Genomic DNA, 18,296 nt, shown 5'->3' on the forward strand with positions numbered 1-18,296 from the left:
TTTGTGTACTGAAATTGACATTAAACAATCCTGGATTTTGAATCTTAAATTATTAGCTATTATGCAGAAGCCAGTCATAACCACTGTTATGAACTGTCATCATTGTTATTCATTTTTGGCTATTGTCTATAAGGAGTTTATATGTTCTTCCCGTGAGCGTGTGGGTTTCCTCTGGGTTCTCCGATTTCTTCCCATGTTCCAAAGACACACCAGTTGGTGGGTTAATTGGTTAATTGGTCATTGTACATTTTGTCCCGTGACTAGACTAAGGTTAAATCAGGGGTTGCTGGGTGGTACGACTCAAAGGGCCGGAAGAAATAAGAAATAACATGTAAAATAAGCTAATTTGAAATTTGTAAGTCCAGAAAACGCACGAAGTGTGAAGCATTTCCCCTCAGTAATTAGGGACAAGGGGTTGAAACTGGGACAGAGGCATTGCCGTGGTGAAGCTCCACCCCCATTCATTGAAAACAAAACAAGGTGCAAGTTGATAAAATTCAATTGTTTATTGATATTTTAGGTCTTGGAGCTGTGGGGACCAACTACACTGATGCTCCTATTGAGAAGACCAGCATTGGCTCTCTTACTCTTAGAGAAGTAAGTTCCTTTGCTTCCTACAATAAATCCAAAAGGTGGTCATCACAACTTGAGGAGTCCCCTTAAGTGTAATTGAAGCTAAAATACATGGTGGTAGGTTTGTAGCCCTGGACTTTCCTTACAGACTGGTTCCCCACCATTTCTGCTTTCCAGCCCCCAGCTATGGGTCTAATTGAGATTATTGGAAGTTCCATTTTACACAGCAAGACACCAGTGTGCAACATTTTCCCTGTGTGCTGTATTTCCCTAGTATTGGGGAGCAGAGACGCAGCAAGATGATCAGCGGTTTTGACAGCACAGCATCCGTGCGCCAGTCCATGATGTGTGCGTGGTGAATCCGAACACGTCGAGGATAGTTCTTGCTCTTTAGTTAGCTGTATAGTCTTGAAGGTGTTGGTGAGTTATGGAGCAGCTGTGTAATGTAGCAGACCCTTACACCCTGGAAGACAAAAACAAAGAATGACTCATATCTTGCAAAGCAGAATGCGAGCTTTGTGTTCCATCAATTTCCCCTTAACAATCATTAATTTAAGCACATGCTGATTAAAAGGCACTATTGTGTTAATGAATAAAATCAGAGAGTGCAAGATACCCAGCAGGTCAAGGAACTGACAGCCTGTCTGTAAATCCTATTGAAAGTTTTACAAGAAAATTTTGCAGATGACATAAAGTTGGTGGTGTTGGGTAGAGTAAAAGTTTGTCGTAAGTTACAATAGGACATAGACAGAATGCAGAGCTGGGCTGAGAAAAGACAGATGGAGTTCAATCCAGAGAGGTGTGAAGTGATCCACTTTGGAAGGTTCAAACCTGAAGGCAAGACTTTTAGCACAATGAAGAAACAGAGAGATCTTGCTGTGCATATCCATAGGTCCCTCAAAGTTGCCCTGCAAGTTGTTAGGGTGGTTAAGAAGGCATAAGCCTTCATTAGTCAGAAGACTGAGTTCAAGAGCCACTAAGTAATGATGAAGCTCCATAAAACCACACTTGGAGTATTGTGTTCTGTTCTGGCCACTTCATTATAGGAAGGATGTGGAAGTTTTAAAGAGGGTGCAGAGGAGATTACCAGGATGCTGCCTGGATTAGAGAGCACGTTTTATAAGGGAAGGTTGAGTGAGCCAGGGCTTTTCTCTTTGGAGTGAAGGAGGATGAGAAGTAACTTGCTAGAGATTTATAAATGACAAGAGGCATAGGTGGAGTGGATAGCCAGCACCTTTTTCCCACGGTGGCAATGGCTAATAGGAAAGGGTTTAATTTTAAGGTGATTGGAGAAAAGTGTAGTAGGAAGGATGTTAGAGGTAGGTTTTTTTTACATAGAAAATGGGGATGGGTGCATGGAACACACTGCCAGGGATGTTCGTATAGACAGATACTTTAAGGACACTTAAGAGAGGCTTACTAACGGATGAAAGAAAAATAGTTATGTGGGAGGGAAAGGTTAGATTGATCTTGGAGTATTTTAAAAGATCGTCACAACATCATGGACTGAAGGACCTTTACTGTGCTGTACTGTTCTATGATCTTTGTTCTAAGTCCACGGTAAGTCTGCAGTTGGAGGCATTAAAAACACATTAGTTATGTCAAGCTGTAATCAAAGAAGAAAGAAAGAGGATTTGTTTCACAGCAAAGTGCTCCCTCATTTTGATCAACACAGATATGGAATCATTCATGGCATAGGCGTAGCTGGAGTGTATTCAGTCCATTGCATGCGATTTAAACTTTGGAGAAACTACTGTTTTAATAGAAACAATTTAAATGCCATTGGTACTTCATAATTGGCAAATGCTTACTTCCAAGGTCTATGGTCTATTTACAGTGTTGTGTTTTCATTTCAGAAGTATTTATGAAGATGTTTTCAAAGAATAGCTCTTAGATGTTCTTAAGGATAAACCTGTAAGTACGGAAACAATCAATTAGAAAGAAACCTTACCAGGTTTTCTTTGTCTATATTCTCATGGCCACTATACCCCAGAGAAGAAGAATGACAAAGAAGATCCAACGTAAAATGCTCCATATGAAATGGTATTTGGAATTATTTTTCCTGTGAGGAAAGAGGCAGCTAGTTTAATCAAAAACATTTATGACATGTGTGAACCGATATTTGTATTTGATTGCAAGATAGTTGTGGTGTTAGTGACCTGTTATGCTGTTGGCCTGTTATGTTGCAGGCCCTTTATGCTGTTGGCCTGTTACGTTGTAGGCTCATTATGCCGTTGGTTTGTTATTATGTTGTTGGTCAGTTATTTTATATTATATTTATTTTAACTTTTTTCATGCTCTAGAGCCTTACGGTTAACAAAGGGGTCCATGGACCCCAGGTTGGGAACCCCTAAGGTAGATGTAAAGGTCATGCAAAGAGTTAAACCATTTCAGTGGAAAATTACAAGTCAAACCCATTGGTTTGAGTACTGAGTCATACATATACCAGACTATTTAAGGCTGGCAGACTTCCTTCCCTATAGGACTTTGATAAACCAGATGTGTTTTCATGCAAAAAAATCGTTTTGATATTAGTTTATTTTCTATATCTATTTAAATAATGTAGTTAATTAAATAAGTATACATTTTCTATCTGATTTGCTGGAATTTGAACCCCTGATTTCCCAGATCAGTGATGCAATGTAATTACTGCCTTGCTTCCAAACCTCTGCTGCAGCCTATGTTGCACAGTGTAATAAACAGAAGGTCTGTGAGGTGAAATTGACTCTTTCATGCTTTCTTTGTACAGAGTAACAGATAATGTTACCTTGTGACGTGATGGTGGAGCAGTTAGTGCTGGTACCTCCCATTTCCATGGGCCCACATTCAATCCTGAACTTGGGTGCTTTTTGTGCGGAGTTTCCATGTTGCCTTTCCCCAAATGATCTGGTTTCCTCCCATCACCAAAAGACTTACTGATTGGCAAACTGAACACTGTAAACTGCCCCTTAGTGTTGGTTAATGTTAAAAAGATTCAAAGGGAGTTGATAGACATTTGTGAGAGAGAATATGTAGCTGGGGTACAGGGAAAGAGAGAGGGGACCAGATTGATGAGATTGCCTCCCTAGGAGTCAGCACGGATCTGAAGGGCCAAAAGTGTTGTCATAAGAATACCCTATCCACATACATTAAATTAATTTTTAGGGACTGGTAAATTCCCAAAAGGCCATAGATCATTAAAGATAGGAGCAGAATAGGCCATTTGGCCTATCGGGTGTGCTCTGCCATTTGATCGTGCCCGTTTATTTATTTAGAGATACAGTGCAGACCAGCCCATTCCAGCCCAATAAGCTGAATCCGCCAGCAAACCACCTATTTAACTCGAGGATAATCACAGAACAACTTACAATGACCAATTAATCTAATAACCGGTACATCTTTGGAATGTGGGAGGAAACTGGAGCACCTGAGGAAACCCACACAGTCACGGGGAAATTGTACAAACTCCTTACAGCTGGTAACAACAGGAATTCTGCAGATGCTGGAAATTCAAGCAACACACATAAAAGTTGCTGGTGAACGCAGCAGGCCAGGCAACATCTCTAGGAAGAGGTGCAGTTGACGTTTCAGGCCGAGACCCTTCGTCAGGACTAACTGAAGGAAGAGTGAGTAAGGGATTTGAAAGTGGGAGGGGGAGGGGGAGATCCAAAATGATAGGAGAAGACAGGAGGGGGAGGGATGGAGCCAAGAGCTGGACAGGTGATAGGCAAAAGGGATACGAGAGGATCATGGGACAGGAGGTCCGGGAAGAAAGACAAGGGGGGGGGGACCCAGAGGATGGGCAAGGGGTATATTCAGAGGGACAGAGGGAGAAAAAGGAGAGTGAGAGAAAGAAGGTGTGTATAAAAATAAGTAACAGATGTGATACAAGGGGGAGGTGGGGCATTAGCGGAAGTTAGAGAAGTCGATGTTCATGCCATCAGGTTGGAGGCTACCCAGATGGAACATAAAGTGTTGTTCCTCCAACCTGAGTGTGGCTTCATCTTTACAGTAGAGGAGGCCGTGGATAGACATGTCAGAATGGGAATGGGATGTGGAATTAAAATGTGTGGCCACTGGGAGATCCTGCTTTCTCTGGCCAGCAGAGCGTAGATGTTCAGCAAAGCGGTCTCCCAGTCTGCATCGGGTCTCGCCAATATATAAAAGGCCACATCGGGAGCACCAGACGCAGTATATCACCCCAGCGGACTCACAGGTGAAGTGTTGCCTCACCTGGAAGGACTGTTTGGGGCCCTGAATGGTGGTAAGGGAGGAAGTGTAAGGGCATGGGTAGCACTTGTTCCGCTTACACAGATAAGTGCCAGGAGGGATCCCACCACTAAGCACATCTTTCCCTCCCCCGCTCTCTCTGCATTCCGCAGGGATCGCTCCCTACGCAACTCCCTTGTCCATTCGTCCCCCCCCATCCCTCCCCACTGATCTCCCTCCTGGCACTTATCCGTGTAAGCGTTTTATTTTGGGTTATGATAATTTTCCTTGTGGGTCGGGTATGGTACAAACAAATGAGCACAGTCACCTATTCATCCTTTGTTGTTAGTTTATTTAGAGATAGAGACTGAGCAGGGTTTGGATATTTTTTGTTGACTGCCTAGTTGCTTATATCATTAATATTGTTTCTCGCTGTATAAAATCGTTCGCCTTTGCTGGTTTCGTAATAAAGGATTGAACGTGCTTTTTTTGACTTGGAACACCGTTATTTGGAGGTGTGGCAATACAGTATTGAGTCGCTCAGTTAGTCTCTTGGCAATTTTGGTTTCCTTTTCAAGTAACCGCTACTGTCCCAATGACAGCAACGCGGGGATTTCCAAATTAAACTGTAGATCATCTAAAACCAGCAAGCTGCACTAGTTTCATGGTTTAGTTTCAGCAAGCACTGGTAGTGTCTACATTATCCAAGCCCACTGCCAACATCGAGAGTGCCGACTTACCATAGGGATTGAAACATCAAGTCCTAGTAGCTCTACTTATAACATTAGGGCATAGGCATCAGCAGGAGAAATTCAGCACATTGATTCCCTAGCACCCATTTTACACTTTTGCATGATCAATAATATTCATCTGACTCTGAAATGGTTTAAAATAAATCTTCAATTTCCTAATGCAGATGACACCACTGCTGGTAAAATCCCAGATGATGACAAGGAGGCATACAAGATTGAGAAAGATTTGATGGCTGAGTGGTGTTGTAACAACTTTGCACTCAATGTCAATAAAACCAAGGAATTAATTGTGGACTTTAGGAAACGGAGCATTGGGAGAACACATACCAATCCACATTGAGGAGACGAGTAGTGGTGGAAAGAGTGAGCAGCCTCTAGTTTCTGGATGTCAACATCTCCTGGCTTCTATCCTGCGCATAACACGTTAATGTGACTACAAAGAAGGCTCTCCTTCATTAGGAGTTTGAGCATATCAACAAAGATTTGCTAATTTGTATAGATGTAAAGCGGAGATCATTCTGACTGGTTGCATTACACCCGGGTATAGAGGCTTCAATGCACAAGATCGCAAAAGGCTGGAGAGGGTTGTAGACTCAACTAGCTCAATGGCAGACACAACCTTCCCCACCATCAAGGGCATGTTCAGGAGGTGGCGTGTTGAGAAAGTGGCATCCTTTATTAAGATCACTCACCATCAGGGACATGGTCTTTTCTCATTTCTACCATCAAGGAGAAGTTACAGGAACGTGAAGATCTACACTCAGTGATTTAGGAACAGCTTCTTCCATTCGTCATCAGAGTTCTGAACAGTCCATGATCCTAAGAATACTACCTCATTGTTCCTTTTATTTGCGCAATTTATTTATTTTGTAAATTATATTAATTTTAAGTCTTTGCTCTATTCTGCTGCTGCAAAGCAACAGATTTTACATCACACAAGGCAGTGATAATAATCCTTATTTGGAGTCTGATTTTGACCTGTAGATCCTCAAAGAATCATTAATCATCCCATGCACAGCAGTAAAATATTATTCATCGTTACAGTTGTGCAGATATAGAGCAAGTGCTTATAAGGTATAATTTTATAAAGATTTTGCTTTTACCTGATTTCCTGCGCTGATAAGTTATCTGTGACTGGAGGAAGTAACTGATGACCTGTTAAAAATGAGGGAAATATCTGTTAGGTGGTTGTGCAGGTAAATGTTCATTATAATCCATGCCATTTACTTTGCACTAAGCAAGTACTGTATATAAAATATAATGGCATGAAATTAATATCAACAGGATATAGTTTAATTGCTTAATAGATTTTTATTTATTTTTTAGAATAGTACAGCACATGAAAGGGCCCTTCATTCCTTTGTTTCTGTGCTATGGTGCCAAATGAAAGAACTTGCATCTTCCACGCACATGATCCATATTCCTCCCTTCCTTTCATGTTTATATGTCTGTCTAAATGCCTCTTAAATATCGCTCTCATGTTATGGGTGGCAGGGTGGAAACATGTCTCCACCAGAGGTGGTGTAAGATGCTCCTTCCCTCCGCTAGCCTGCAGGTCACCCTTGGGCAAGGTGTAGCACCTGCTTAGCCCCCTGATCAGCATCACGTGAAGCCATGGGAGCAGGCAGTGGATGGTCATATGAGCAGCTGGTGCATATCACAAGCCCTGGTTATGTGACCACTGACGACAGGCAGACAATCGCTGAAGAGCTTTGTAAAGACACTGCCCAGAAGAAGACAATGGCAAACCACTTCTGTAGGAAAATTTGCCAAGAACAATTGTGGTCATGGAAGGACCATGATCGCCTCTGTCTTACAACACGACACGTAATAAACAAACGAATAATGTCTGCTTGTACAACCACCTCTCACAGCATAAGTGGATATGAGCTATAACCTGAGAATGGACAGATTTGAATTGTTTTCTCTGGATCACCGAAAGCTGAGGGGAGATCTGATCGTTTATAGAATTATGGGAAACATAGATAGGGTAGATAGAGTCTCTCCCAGGAGAGAAATGTCAAATAGTAGAAGGCATAGCTTTAAGACTAAAGGGAGAAAGTTTAGGGGAGATGTACAGGGTGAGCTTTATTTTACCCAGATGCTAGGTGCCTCTCTTATAGCTCATATCCACTTATGCTGTCAGCATCATGGTGTACTTCCCAGACACCCTCTCCAAATCTTCTCCACCGTTAATGTTATGGGACAACCAGAACCGAACACTAACTCCAAATGTGGCCTGACCAAACTTTCATACAGCTGCAACATGATTTCTTGAATTTTATACCCAATACCCCAGCTGCTAAAGGCAAGCATGCCAAATGCCTTACTTACCGCCCTGTTTATTTATTTTTATTTAGAGATACAGCATGGAATAGGTTCTTTTGGCCCTTTGAGCTGCACCGCCCAGCAACCCCCGACAACTCCAATTTAACCATAACCTGATCACAGGACTAGTTACAATGACCAATTAACCTACTAACCAGTACATGTTTGGACTGTGGGAGGAATCTGGGAGGTCTGGAGAAAACCCACAAAAAGTGTCCTTACAGAAGACCCTGGGATCAAACTCTGAATTCTGACACCCCAGGCTGTAATATCGTCGTGCTAACTGCTACGTTGCTGTGGTGTCTTTTGATGTTGCCACTTTCAAGAGCAATGGATTTGACCTTAAGATCCCACTGTGCATCAATGGTCTTAAGGTCCTGCCATTCTCTCAGTACTTTCCCTTTATGTTTGCCCTCCGCAAATGCAACACCTTACACTTTTCAAATTAAATATGAACTGCCCTTTCTCTGCCCATATCTACAGTGCAATTCTGTTGAAAGCTTTAAACAATTTAGCAAATTATGCATTAAGCCATACAGCAGTCTATGCAAAAAAACATTAATAATTACAGAAGTATATTCAAGCCTTACTTTCAAAGATGTCCAGTTTTACAGGAATATGCAGGTCCATCAAAAATCCGGTAATTCCACACCAATACATGTCTTGATCATTCAGAGTTAGCTGGTCCATGGTGACTGTAAACTCCCCGGCTCTTTTATCATCTTTAATGCTTATCCTGCCTTCAGAGATTGTCTTCTCAGAGCCTTGAGTTTTTACCAGAATGGTACAGGCTGACCTATTCTTGCCTTTGCACCAGTATTTCTGATAGTTGCGGAAAAACATGCGGTAGGTACAGGTAATCTGGACTGATTCTCCCTCATTTCCATTTACTACTTGTGGTCCTCTTAGAGTAGCATTTGCAACTGTTCAATGTGAACATATAATGAACATGTTAAAGCATAAAAATTGCAACAGATTAATAACTCAGTGGCACATGCAAAATTCTGGAGTAACTTATCAGGTCAGGCAGCATCAATGGAGGGGAATAAACAGCCTACATTTTGTGCTGATTTCTCTAACATCTGGTAATTACCACCCCACCCTTATTTCCCCCATTTTTCATTCATTGTTCTGGTTACCCATTCATCCCTTCACTTCTCCTCTCCCACCCTCATTACCTGCCCATCACTTCCTTGTGGTTCCCCACCTCCTCCCCTTTATTCCATGATCCACTGATCTCTTCTTCAGCCCTTTACCTTTCCCCTCCTCATCTCCCAGCTTCTCCACCTCCCCCACCTATCCCTTCACATCGTTTCCTCTATCACCTACCAGCTTGTACGCCTCCCACTCCTCCCGCGATCTTACTCTTGTTTCTGCCCCGTTCCTTTCCAGTCCTGATGAAAGGTCTCAGCCTGAAATGTCAACTGTTTATTTCCCTGCACAGAAGCTGCCTGACCTGCTAATTTCCTCCAGCACTTTGTGCGTGTTGCTCAAGATTTCCAGCAACTTCAGAACCTCTTCCGTCTAATAACTCCAAGTGTTCACTTGAGAACTTAAGATCATTTGAAATTATGGTCCTTGTGTCCTAACTCGCACCAAGCTCCAATTAGCTGACATCTTTGCAATTGCTGATCTTTTCTATTAAACAGAATCTTCGAAGTACTCATCCTTGCTTTCGTTTTACTGCATTATCTTGCCTTGTTCTCATCTCCAGAATCTCAAGCCCTTTAACAACCCAGATCTCTGCACTCCTCCAAATACAGCCTCTCGACCCCTCTAATACTTGCAGGCATGCCTTCAACCTTTTGCCCTTCTACTCCTCTCCAACTCGCTCCCCTTTTAAGCTCTCCATAAGACCCCCTTGCCCACACCTTGCTCGTTTACCTAACGCCTTATCAGCAGAGGAAAATCAAGCAAAAAAAAGAAGCACTGTAATGATGGAATTCTGAAATATAAATGGGAAGTTCTGGAACCACTCTGCTGGTCAGCAGGTGTCAGTGGACAATGAAGCAGTTAACACGTCAGGCTCTACCCCAGTAGGAACACACAAAACACTGGAGGGACTCAACACCTCAGGCAGTATCTAAGGAGGATAATGGACAGTTGAGATTTCAGGACACAAAATGTTCCTATGGCATTTTGTGTATTGCCCTCTCTTGTGTCCATGCTGGAGGTGTCTGACAAAAGACCTAGAAGCTAAAACTTTAATGTTCATTCTTTCCACAGATACTACCTGACCAACTGAGCAAAATGGATTCCTGCTTTCACTTCTTACATCTCATCCCATAGCTTTGTGTCAGCATCTTGGCTGTTAAGTCTTGTGAGGTGCCTCATGGTGCTTTCTACGTTAAGAGTGCTATACAAATAAAAAAATCCATTTTAGGACTGGTTATTACCCCTGGAACATCAGGGACTTGAATCAGAGAGGATAACTTCACACATCCCATCACTGAACTAATTCCACAATCGATGGATTCAGTTTTAAGGATTCTACTGGTCTTGATATTTATTGCTTATTTATTATTATTACAAAAACACTTTTTTCTTAGCTCAAGCTGGTAAAACCTGAGGTGCAGGCAGAGCTAAGCACACTCATTTCACAATTGTTAGGAACTTTCGGACTATTCTAGTGCTGGTTAGTATTGTGCCTTTCTGAAGATTTATATAGAAATTGCTGTGTAGCCCTAATTGTGTAATGTTATTGTGTTGTGCATTTGGGATGATAGCAGTTGTAGACATTGCTATCAGGACAATGTATACCCTGTTCATGTTCAAAAGTCTTGACTTTCAATTTCCTCTTTTAATTGAACATATTTCTGGTGTTTTTCACTTATTGATTTCTGTAGGTAATATGTGTTTGGAATGGCTAATTCTATTAAGCAGGTTGTTCTTTCTTGTTTATCCTGTATTGTTATGGATTGTCCTATCTGTAATAATGGATCAGTTGTAATATAATTTGTGGTATTCTGACCCGAAAGCTCGATCATGATTGTATTTATCGTAAGGTATGATTTTTTTGTGTTTGTACTTTAAAGCAAGATTTTGATGAATGATATTTGCTACTTGATTGTGCCTGTGTAAGTAATCAGATTGAATTAAACTGCTACAGGATCCTGTAACGTGTTGGATTGTTTATTGTTTTTCTCGTCATTTTCTACATTTATCATCTTGAATTTGTTAGTCTTTTATCATGTAATTTTGATTTTTTTTTGAGTGTGTTAACCACCTGGTCCTATATTACCACAAGGAATCCTTTTGTTTCGGGGAAGAGGTCCCCAATTCTGAGCCAGGCGTTCAACGCTTCCTTGTCGACATCTGATCTGCAAGGATCATGGGAATGTCTTCCATGAAGGGTCATGCTCCACCATTGGTTAACTTTTTCTTCAACAATGATAATTTGTTCATTTTCCTGGGTTATGGTCTCATTTAAGTTTAGTGGTGTGTACTTCTTATCAGAATTGTATATGTCGGTATTTCAGTGGAGTAAAGGAAATTATAGTGGCATGAGAGAGGAACTCGTGAAAGTTGACTGGAAAGGGACACTGGCGGGAAGGACAGCAGAGCAGCAGTGACTGGAGTTTATACGAGAAGTGAGGAAGGTGCAAGATAGGTATATTGCAAAAAAGAAGAAATTTTTGAATGGAAAAAGGATGCAACCGTGGTTGACAAGAGAAGTCAAAGCAAAAGTTAAAGCAAAGGAGAGGGCATACAAGGAAGCAAAAATTAGTGGGAAGACAGAGGACTGGGAAGTTTTTAAAAGCTTACAAAAGGAAACTAAGAAGCTCGTGAAGAGGGAAAAGATTATGAAAGGAAGCTAGCAAATAATATCAGAGGATACTAAAAGCTTTTTCAAGTATATAAAGAGTAAAAGACAGGTGAGAGTAGATATAGGACCGATAGAAAATGATGCTGGAGAAATTGTAATGGGAGATGAGGAGATGGTAGAGGAACTGAACGAGTATTTTGCATCAGTCTTCAGTGAGGAAGACATCAGCAGTATACCGGACACTCAAGGGTGGCAGGGAAGAGAAGTGTGCGCAGTCACAATTACGATAGAGAAAGTACTCAGGAAACTGAATAGTCTAAGGGTTGATAAATCTCCCGGACCAGATAGAATGCACCCTTGTGTTCTGAAGAAAGTAGCTGTGGAGATTGCGGAGGCATCAGCGATGATCTTTCAAAAGTCGATAGATTCTGGTATGGTTCCGGAAGACTGGAAGATTGCAAATGTCACTCCGCTATTTAAGAATGGGACAAGGAAGCAAAAAGGAAATTATAGACCTGTTAGCTTGACATCGGTGGTTGGGAAGTTGTTGGAGTCGATTGTCAAGGATGAGGTTACGGAGTACCTGGAGGCATATGACAAGATAGGCAGAACTCAGCATGGTTTCCTTAAAGGAAAATCCTGCCTGACAAACCTATTACAATTTTTTGAGGAAATCACAAGTAGGCTAGACAAGGGAGATGTTGTGGATGTTGTATATTTGGATTTTCAGAAGGCCTTTGACAAGGTGCCACATATGAGGCTGCTTTACAAGATAAGAGCCCATGAAATTACGGAAAAGTTACATACGTGGATAGGGTGTTGGCTGATTGGCAGGAAGCAGTGAGTGGGAATAAAGGTATCCTATTCTATTTGGCTGCCGGTTACCAGTGGTGTTCCACAGGGGTCCGTGTTGGGGCCACTTCTTTTTACGTTGTATTCAACGATTTGGATTATGGAATAAACAACAGGAATTCTGCAGATGCTGGAAATTCAAGCAACACACATCAACGTTGCTGGTGAACGCAGCAGGCCAGGCAGCATCTCTAGGAAGAGGTGCAGTCGACGTTTCAGGCCAAGACCCTTTGTCAGGACTAACTGAAGGAAGAGTGAGTAAGGGATTTGAAAGTTGGAGGGGGAGGGGGAGATCCAAAATGATAGGAGAAGACAGGAGGGGGAAGGATGGAGCCAAAAGCTGGACAGGTGATTGGCAAAAGGGATACGAGAGGATCATGGGACAGGAGGTCTGGGAAGAAAGACAAGGGGGGGGGGGATCCCAGAGGATGGGCAAGGGGTATATTCAGAGGGACAGAGGGAGAAAAAGGAGAGTGAGCGAAAGAATGTGTGTATAAATATAAGTAACAGATGGGGTACGAGGGGGAGGTGGGGCATTAGAGGAAGTTAGAGAAGTCGATGTTCATGCCATCAGGTTGGAGGCTACCCAGATGGAATATAAGGTGTTGTTCCTCCAACCTGAGTGTGGCTTCATCTTTACAGTAGAGGAGGCCGTGGATAGACATGTCAGAATGGGAATGGGATGTGGAATTAAAATGTGTGGCCACTGGGAGATCCTGCTTTCTCTGGCGGACAGAGCATAGATGTTCAGCAAAGCGGTCTCCCAGTCTGCGTCGGGTCTCGCCAATATATAAAAGGCCACATCGGGAGCATCGGACGCAGTATATCACCCCAGCCGACTCACAGGTGAGGTGTCGCCTCACCTGGAAGGACTGTTTGGGGCCCTGAATGGTGGTGAGGGAGGAAGTGTAAGGGCATGGGTAGCACTTGTTCCGCTTACACGGATAAGTGCCAGGAGGGAGATCAGTGGGGAGGGATGGGGGGGACGAATGGACAAGGGAGTCGCGTAGGGAGCGATCCCTGTGGAAAGCAGAGGGGGGGGGGAGGGAAAGGTGTGCTTAGTGGTGGGATCCCGTTGGAGGTGGCGGAAGTTACGGAGAATAATATGTTGGACCCGGAGGCTGGTGGGGTGGTAGGTGAGGACCAGGGGAACCCTATTCCTAGTGGGGTGGCGGGAGGATGGAGTGAGAGCAGATGTACGTGAAATGGGAGAGATGCGTTTAAGAGCAGAGTTGATAGTGGAGGAAGGGAAGCCCCTTTCTTTAAAAAAGGAGGACATCTCCCTCATCCTAGAATGAAAAGCCTCATCCTGAGAGCAGATGCGCGGAGACGGAGGAATTGCGAGAAGGGGATGGCGTTTTTGCAAGAGACAGGGTGAGAAGAGGAATAGTCCAGATAGCTGTGAGAGTCAGTAGGCTTATAGTAGACATCAGTGGATAAGCTGTCTCCAGAGACAGAGACAGAAAGATCTAGAAAGGGGAGGGAGGTGTCGGAAATGGACCAGGTAAACTTGAGGGCAGGGTGAAAGTTGGAGGCAAAGTTAATAAAGTCAACGAGCTCTGCATGCGTGCAGGAAGCAGCGCCAATGCAGTCGTCGATGTAGCGACGGAAAAGTGGGGGACAGATACCAGAATAGGCACGGAACATAGATTGTTCCACAAAGCCAACGAAAAGGCAGGCATAGCTAGGACCCATACGGGTGCCCATAGCTACACCTTTAGTTTGGAGGAAGTGGGAGGATTATGGAATAGATGGCTTTGTGGCTAAGTTTGCTGATGATACGAAGATAGGTGGAGGGGCCGGTAGTGCTGAGGAAACAGAGTCTGCAGAGAGACTTGGATAGATTGGAAGAATGGGCAAAGAAGTGGCAAATGAAATACAATGTTGGAAAGTATATGGTTATGCACTTTGACAGAAGAAATAAACGGGCAGACTATTATTTAAATGGGGAGAGAATTCAAAGTTCTGAGATGCAACGGGACTTGGGAGTCCTCGTGCAGGATACCCTTAAGGTTAACCTCCAGGTTGAGTCGGTGGTGAAGAAGGCGAATGCAATGTTGGCATTCATTTCTAGAGGAATAGAGTATAGGAGCAGGGATGTGATGTTGAGGCTCTATAAGGAGCTGGTGAGACCTCACTTGGAGTACTGTGGGCAGATTTGGTCTCCTTATTTAAGAAAGGATGTGCTGACGTTGGAAAGGGTACAGAGAAGATTCACTAGAATGCTTCTGGGAATGAGAGGGTTAACATATGAGGAACATTTGTCCGCTCTTGGACTGTATTCCTTGGACTTTAGAAGAATGAGGGGGGACCTCATAGAAACATTTCGAATGTTGAAAGGCATGGACAGAGTGGATGTGGCAAAGTTGTTTCCCATGATGGGGGAGTCTAGTACGAGAGGGCATGACTTGAGGATTGAAGGGCGCCCATTCAGAACAGAGATGTGAAGAAATTTTTTTAGCCAGAGGGTGGGGAATCTATGGAATTTGTTGCCACGGGCAGCAGTGGAGGCCAAGTCACTGGGTGTACTTAAGGCAGAGATTGACAGGTATCTGAGTAGCCAGGGCATCAAAGGTTATGGTGAGAAGACGGGGGAGTGGGACTAAATGGGAGAATGGATCAGCTCATGATAAAATGGCGGAGCAGACTCAATGGGCCGAATGGCCAACTTCTGCTCCTTTGTCTTATGGTCTTATGGTCTTATGTTCACATGGAGTGCTGAGTCCTGTTTTCACTGATGACAATATATTCTTAGAAGTTTTATGTGACTGTTGTGTAGATTTTTAATATCTGTTATTCCTCTTCCTCCTTCTGTCCAAGGTCGTGTTAATCTAAGTGCATTAGCATGTACATAACGTTTTCTGAAATCTGTCATTTTTTTCTTCTTATTTTTCTTTGTAAATTTTCTAGGTCTGTTTCAGACCAAGATATCATGTCGAAAGGATACATTAATATAGATGTAGCAAAGGTGTTTATTGTCTTTGTTATGTTTTTATTGCTGAGCTCTACTTAAGGTGGTAAAACCTGAGATACAGGAATAGCCAAGTACGCTCATTTCTCAATTGCTAGGAACTTTGGAGTATTCTAGTGCTGTTTAGTATTGTGGCTTTCTGAAGGTTTACATAGATACTATTATTAATATTATTATTATTATTATTTCCTTTTTTGTGTTTCCAAAATTTGTTATCTTTTGCAGATTGGTTGTTTGACTGTCTCTGCCCTGTGTGGTTTTCATTGATTCTATTGAATTTCTTTCTATTTTCTGTAACTGCTTGCAAGAAAATTAAGCTCAGGGTGGTATATGGAGTAATACTGTATTTGTACTTTGGTAATAAATTTACTTTGAACTTTGAAATGTTTAAAAAGTTGTTGCTGTTTTGCTCATAGCCTGTTCTGCATTTTATTCAGCAGCTTCAGTTTACCCTTTAAGTGTATGGGCTTTCATGGGGACTGAGAGACTTACTGGCAGGTCATAAATCCTTGCCTAAATTTTATAATCTCTAAATTAGTTTTCCTTATGTCATCTGTCGATCCTTGCAAATTGCTGTAAATACCTTCCCTCGGCCCGGAATTTCTCTAATTATGGGAGCAGTTTCACACACGGGGCAACTTAGATCTCTGGAAATTCCAAGTTTTGACAACCCTCTCATCTCTTAAAAATATACACAGAATGTTCTGCTTTTCTTTGGTTCCTGCAAAAGTAGATAATTTCACAATTCTTCATATCATTTTGCAATTAATTTTTGTCCAGTCTCCAAACGGGCTTTATACTAGTACAATATGGCCCGTAACAGTCCACTTCGTGCACTAAAAAATAGAAAATGATTTTAAAAATAGATAATCGATAAAGCTTTGTCATTTGCTGGGACATGCCCGTGCTTAAATCAGCTTTAATTATTTGAAAAGGAAATATAAATGCATCTATCTACAGTAGATGATGCACAAAGCTGATGAAAATAAGGAAAACTTGGATCATCTTCAAAAAATCCCAAAGCGATTTGCAACCATGTCATATTGTAATGAAGAAAGTATGATGGCTGATTTGTGTACAAGTTGATACATACACCCAGAAATGTAGGGCACTAATTCTGATCCCCTTGTTTCCATGGTTGGATATGTCCAATTCTCTAGGAAACAATATATACAGAAGGTGGAGAAATTGAATGATAGAGATCGCAAGATATTCCATCCATTTAAATTAGCTGCCAACATGCAAGCTCTTCTGATTGTCCCTAGTTATACTAAAATCTAACTTGCATATTATCAAATACCAATATGATTTCAAGAAGAGTTGCAGTCACTTACCTGACAGAGTGATCATGAAATAAAGAAACACAAAGTCCATGCTTTACTGCTTTTGAATCCTGTGAAGCTTATGATATTGTTCCTATTTTATATCTGCACAGCTCTACTGAGTTTCATTGGTTGCAGGAAGCATATTTATAGAAATAGGGTGGAACCTGTGACAAAATGAATTACTCTGATATTTATATTTTCATGATTCCAGCTCTCTGCTAATCTCAAGAATAGCCATTAAGGAATGGCTGAGTAAATATTGTTTTTAGTGACTGTATTTTGAGATCTTATGATAAATTATTTCTTAAAACTGGTGGAATGGAATACCAAATTGCTCTGTCTTTGATAGCTGGCTGGGTCATGTGTTAAACAGCAGATGCTCTGTTTAATTCAGAATAGACCGACGTAATTAAGGACCTGACCTTAAGGTGTGCGAAAGGAGGTAAGGTGGAAACTATTGACAGAAGATGCTAGAAATACTCAGCAGGTCAGGCAGCATCTGTGGAGAGAGAAGAAGGCAGGAAAGATGGATAGGACAAAAGGAATATCAATAATAGAGACCAGTTCAAGTGGGTTATGGGGCAATTGTAGGCTTATTCAGAAGGTTAAGGCACATGGGGTCCAAGGTGAGCTCGCTAATTGGATCTAAACTTAGTTTGGTGATAGAAGCAGAAGATAGGATGTTTTTCACATAGGAAGATGCTGACTAGTGAATACACAGGGATTGGTGCTGTTACCATTGATCTTTGTAATGGTTACTAATGACCTGGATGTGAATAGAAGAGGTATTTCAAGATTCAAGAATCAAGATTCATTTATGATCAAAGAATGTATAAGTTATACAACCTTGAGATTTGCTTGCTTTTATTATCAAAGAATGTATAAATTATACAACCTTTAGACTTGCTTGCTGACAGGTAGCACAAAGCAAGAAACCTGAAAGAGCCCAATTAAAAAAAAATGAAAATAGAAAAGTAAAAGACAAACACTCGATGTGCAAGAGAAAGAAAAAAGAAATTTTGATCATGCAAACAATTGAAGCGATCAACAACAGCATTCCAAACCAAAAATTAAGTTGTCATAATCTGAACCCCAGACAAGGCCCAAAGCCTTACTTATCAATTCAACATATTAGTGGACATGGAGTACAACAGCTGGGGCAGTCTTCATAGCCTCAGCACCACTGAGATAGCTACCACAGAGAACAAGCGAAATAGGCTGTTGTCCCGACCAACACCCTTGTCTTTTCAGTCTATCTAGGCCGGCATTTAAATTGACTCAACAGCGGAACAGTGAAAGGCTCCAGCACCCTGAAGAAGGAGCGAAGATCACAGAGAGTGAGTGAAATTGGCTCTCACCTCTGATCTAGGCCAGTGTTTAAATGGCCTAAACAGCGAATTGTAAGCACGGCAACCAGCCCTTTTGACCCAATGAACCCATGCTGTCGATGTGACCAAGTAACTTACTAATCCATACGTCTTTGGAATATGAAATGAAGCTGGAGCACCCAGAGGGATCTTACACAGACATGGGAGGAGTGT

General features: G+C 42.0%; 1 protein-coding gene across 1 annotated transcript; it reads right to left on the reverse strand.

The window, feature by feature from the left end:
* Positions 1-528: 528 nt before the first annotated feature.
* On the reverse strand, positions 529-16,848 carry LOC134355906 (CMRF35-like molecule 3). Its single transcript, XM_063066440.1, has 5 exons — positions 16,765-16,848; positions 8,432-8,764; positions 6,617-6,668; positions 2,525-2,635; positions 529-1,036 (listed from the first exon to the last, which is right to left on the reverse strand). The coding sequence occupies exons 1-4, from the start codon at positions 16,802-16,804 to the stop codon at positions 2,539-2,541; spliced, it is 522 nt and encodes a 173-aa protein (XP_062922510.1). The 5' UTR covers positions 16,805-16,848; the 3' UTR covers positions 529-1,036; positions 2,525-2,538.
* Between the last annotated feature and the right edge of the window lie 1,448 nt (positions 16,849-18,296).

The sequence above is a fragment of the Mobula hypostoma genome, chromosome 13, assembly GCF_963921235.1.
Source record: "Mobula hypostoma chromosome 13, sMobHyp1.1, whole genome shotgun sequence".
Taxonomy (NCBI): domain Eukaryota; kingdom Metazoa; phylum Chordata; class Chondrichthyes; order Myliobatiformes; family Myliobatidae; genus Mobula; species Mobula hypostoma.

Coding starts and splice junctions, on each gene's coding strand:
- LOC134355906 (XM_063066440.1), bottom strand. CDS start 16,804: ATGGACTTTGTGTTTCTTTATTTCATGATCACTCTGTCAG. Junction 8,765..16,764: donor TTTCATGATCACTCTGTCAG/GTAAGTGACTGC, acceptor CACATTGAACAG/TTGCAAATGCTACTCTAAGA. Junction 2,636..6,616: donor TTATCAGCGCAGGAAATCAG/GTAAAAGCAAAA, acceptor CTTTCCTCACAG/GAAAAATAATTCCAAATACC.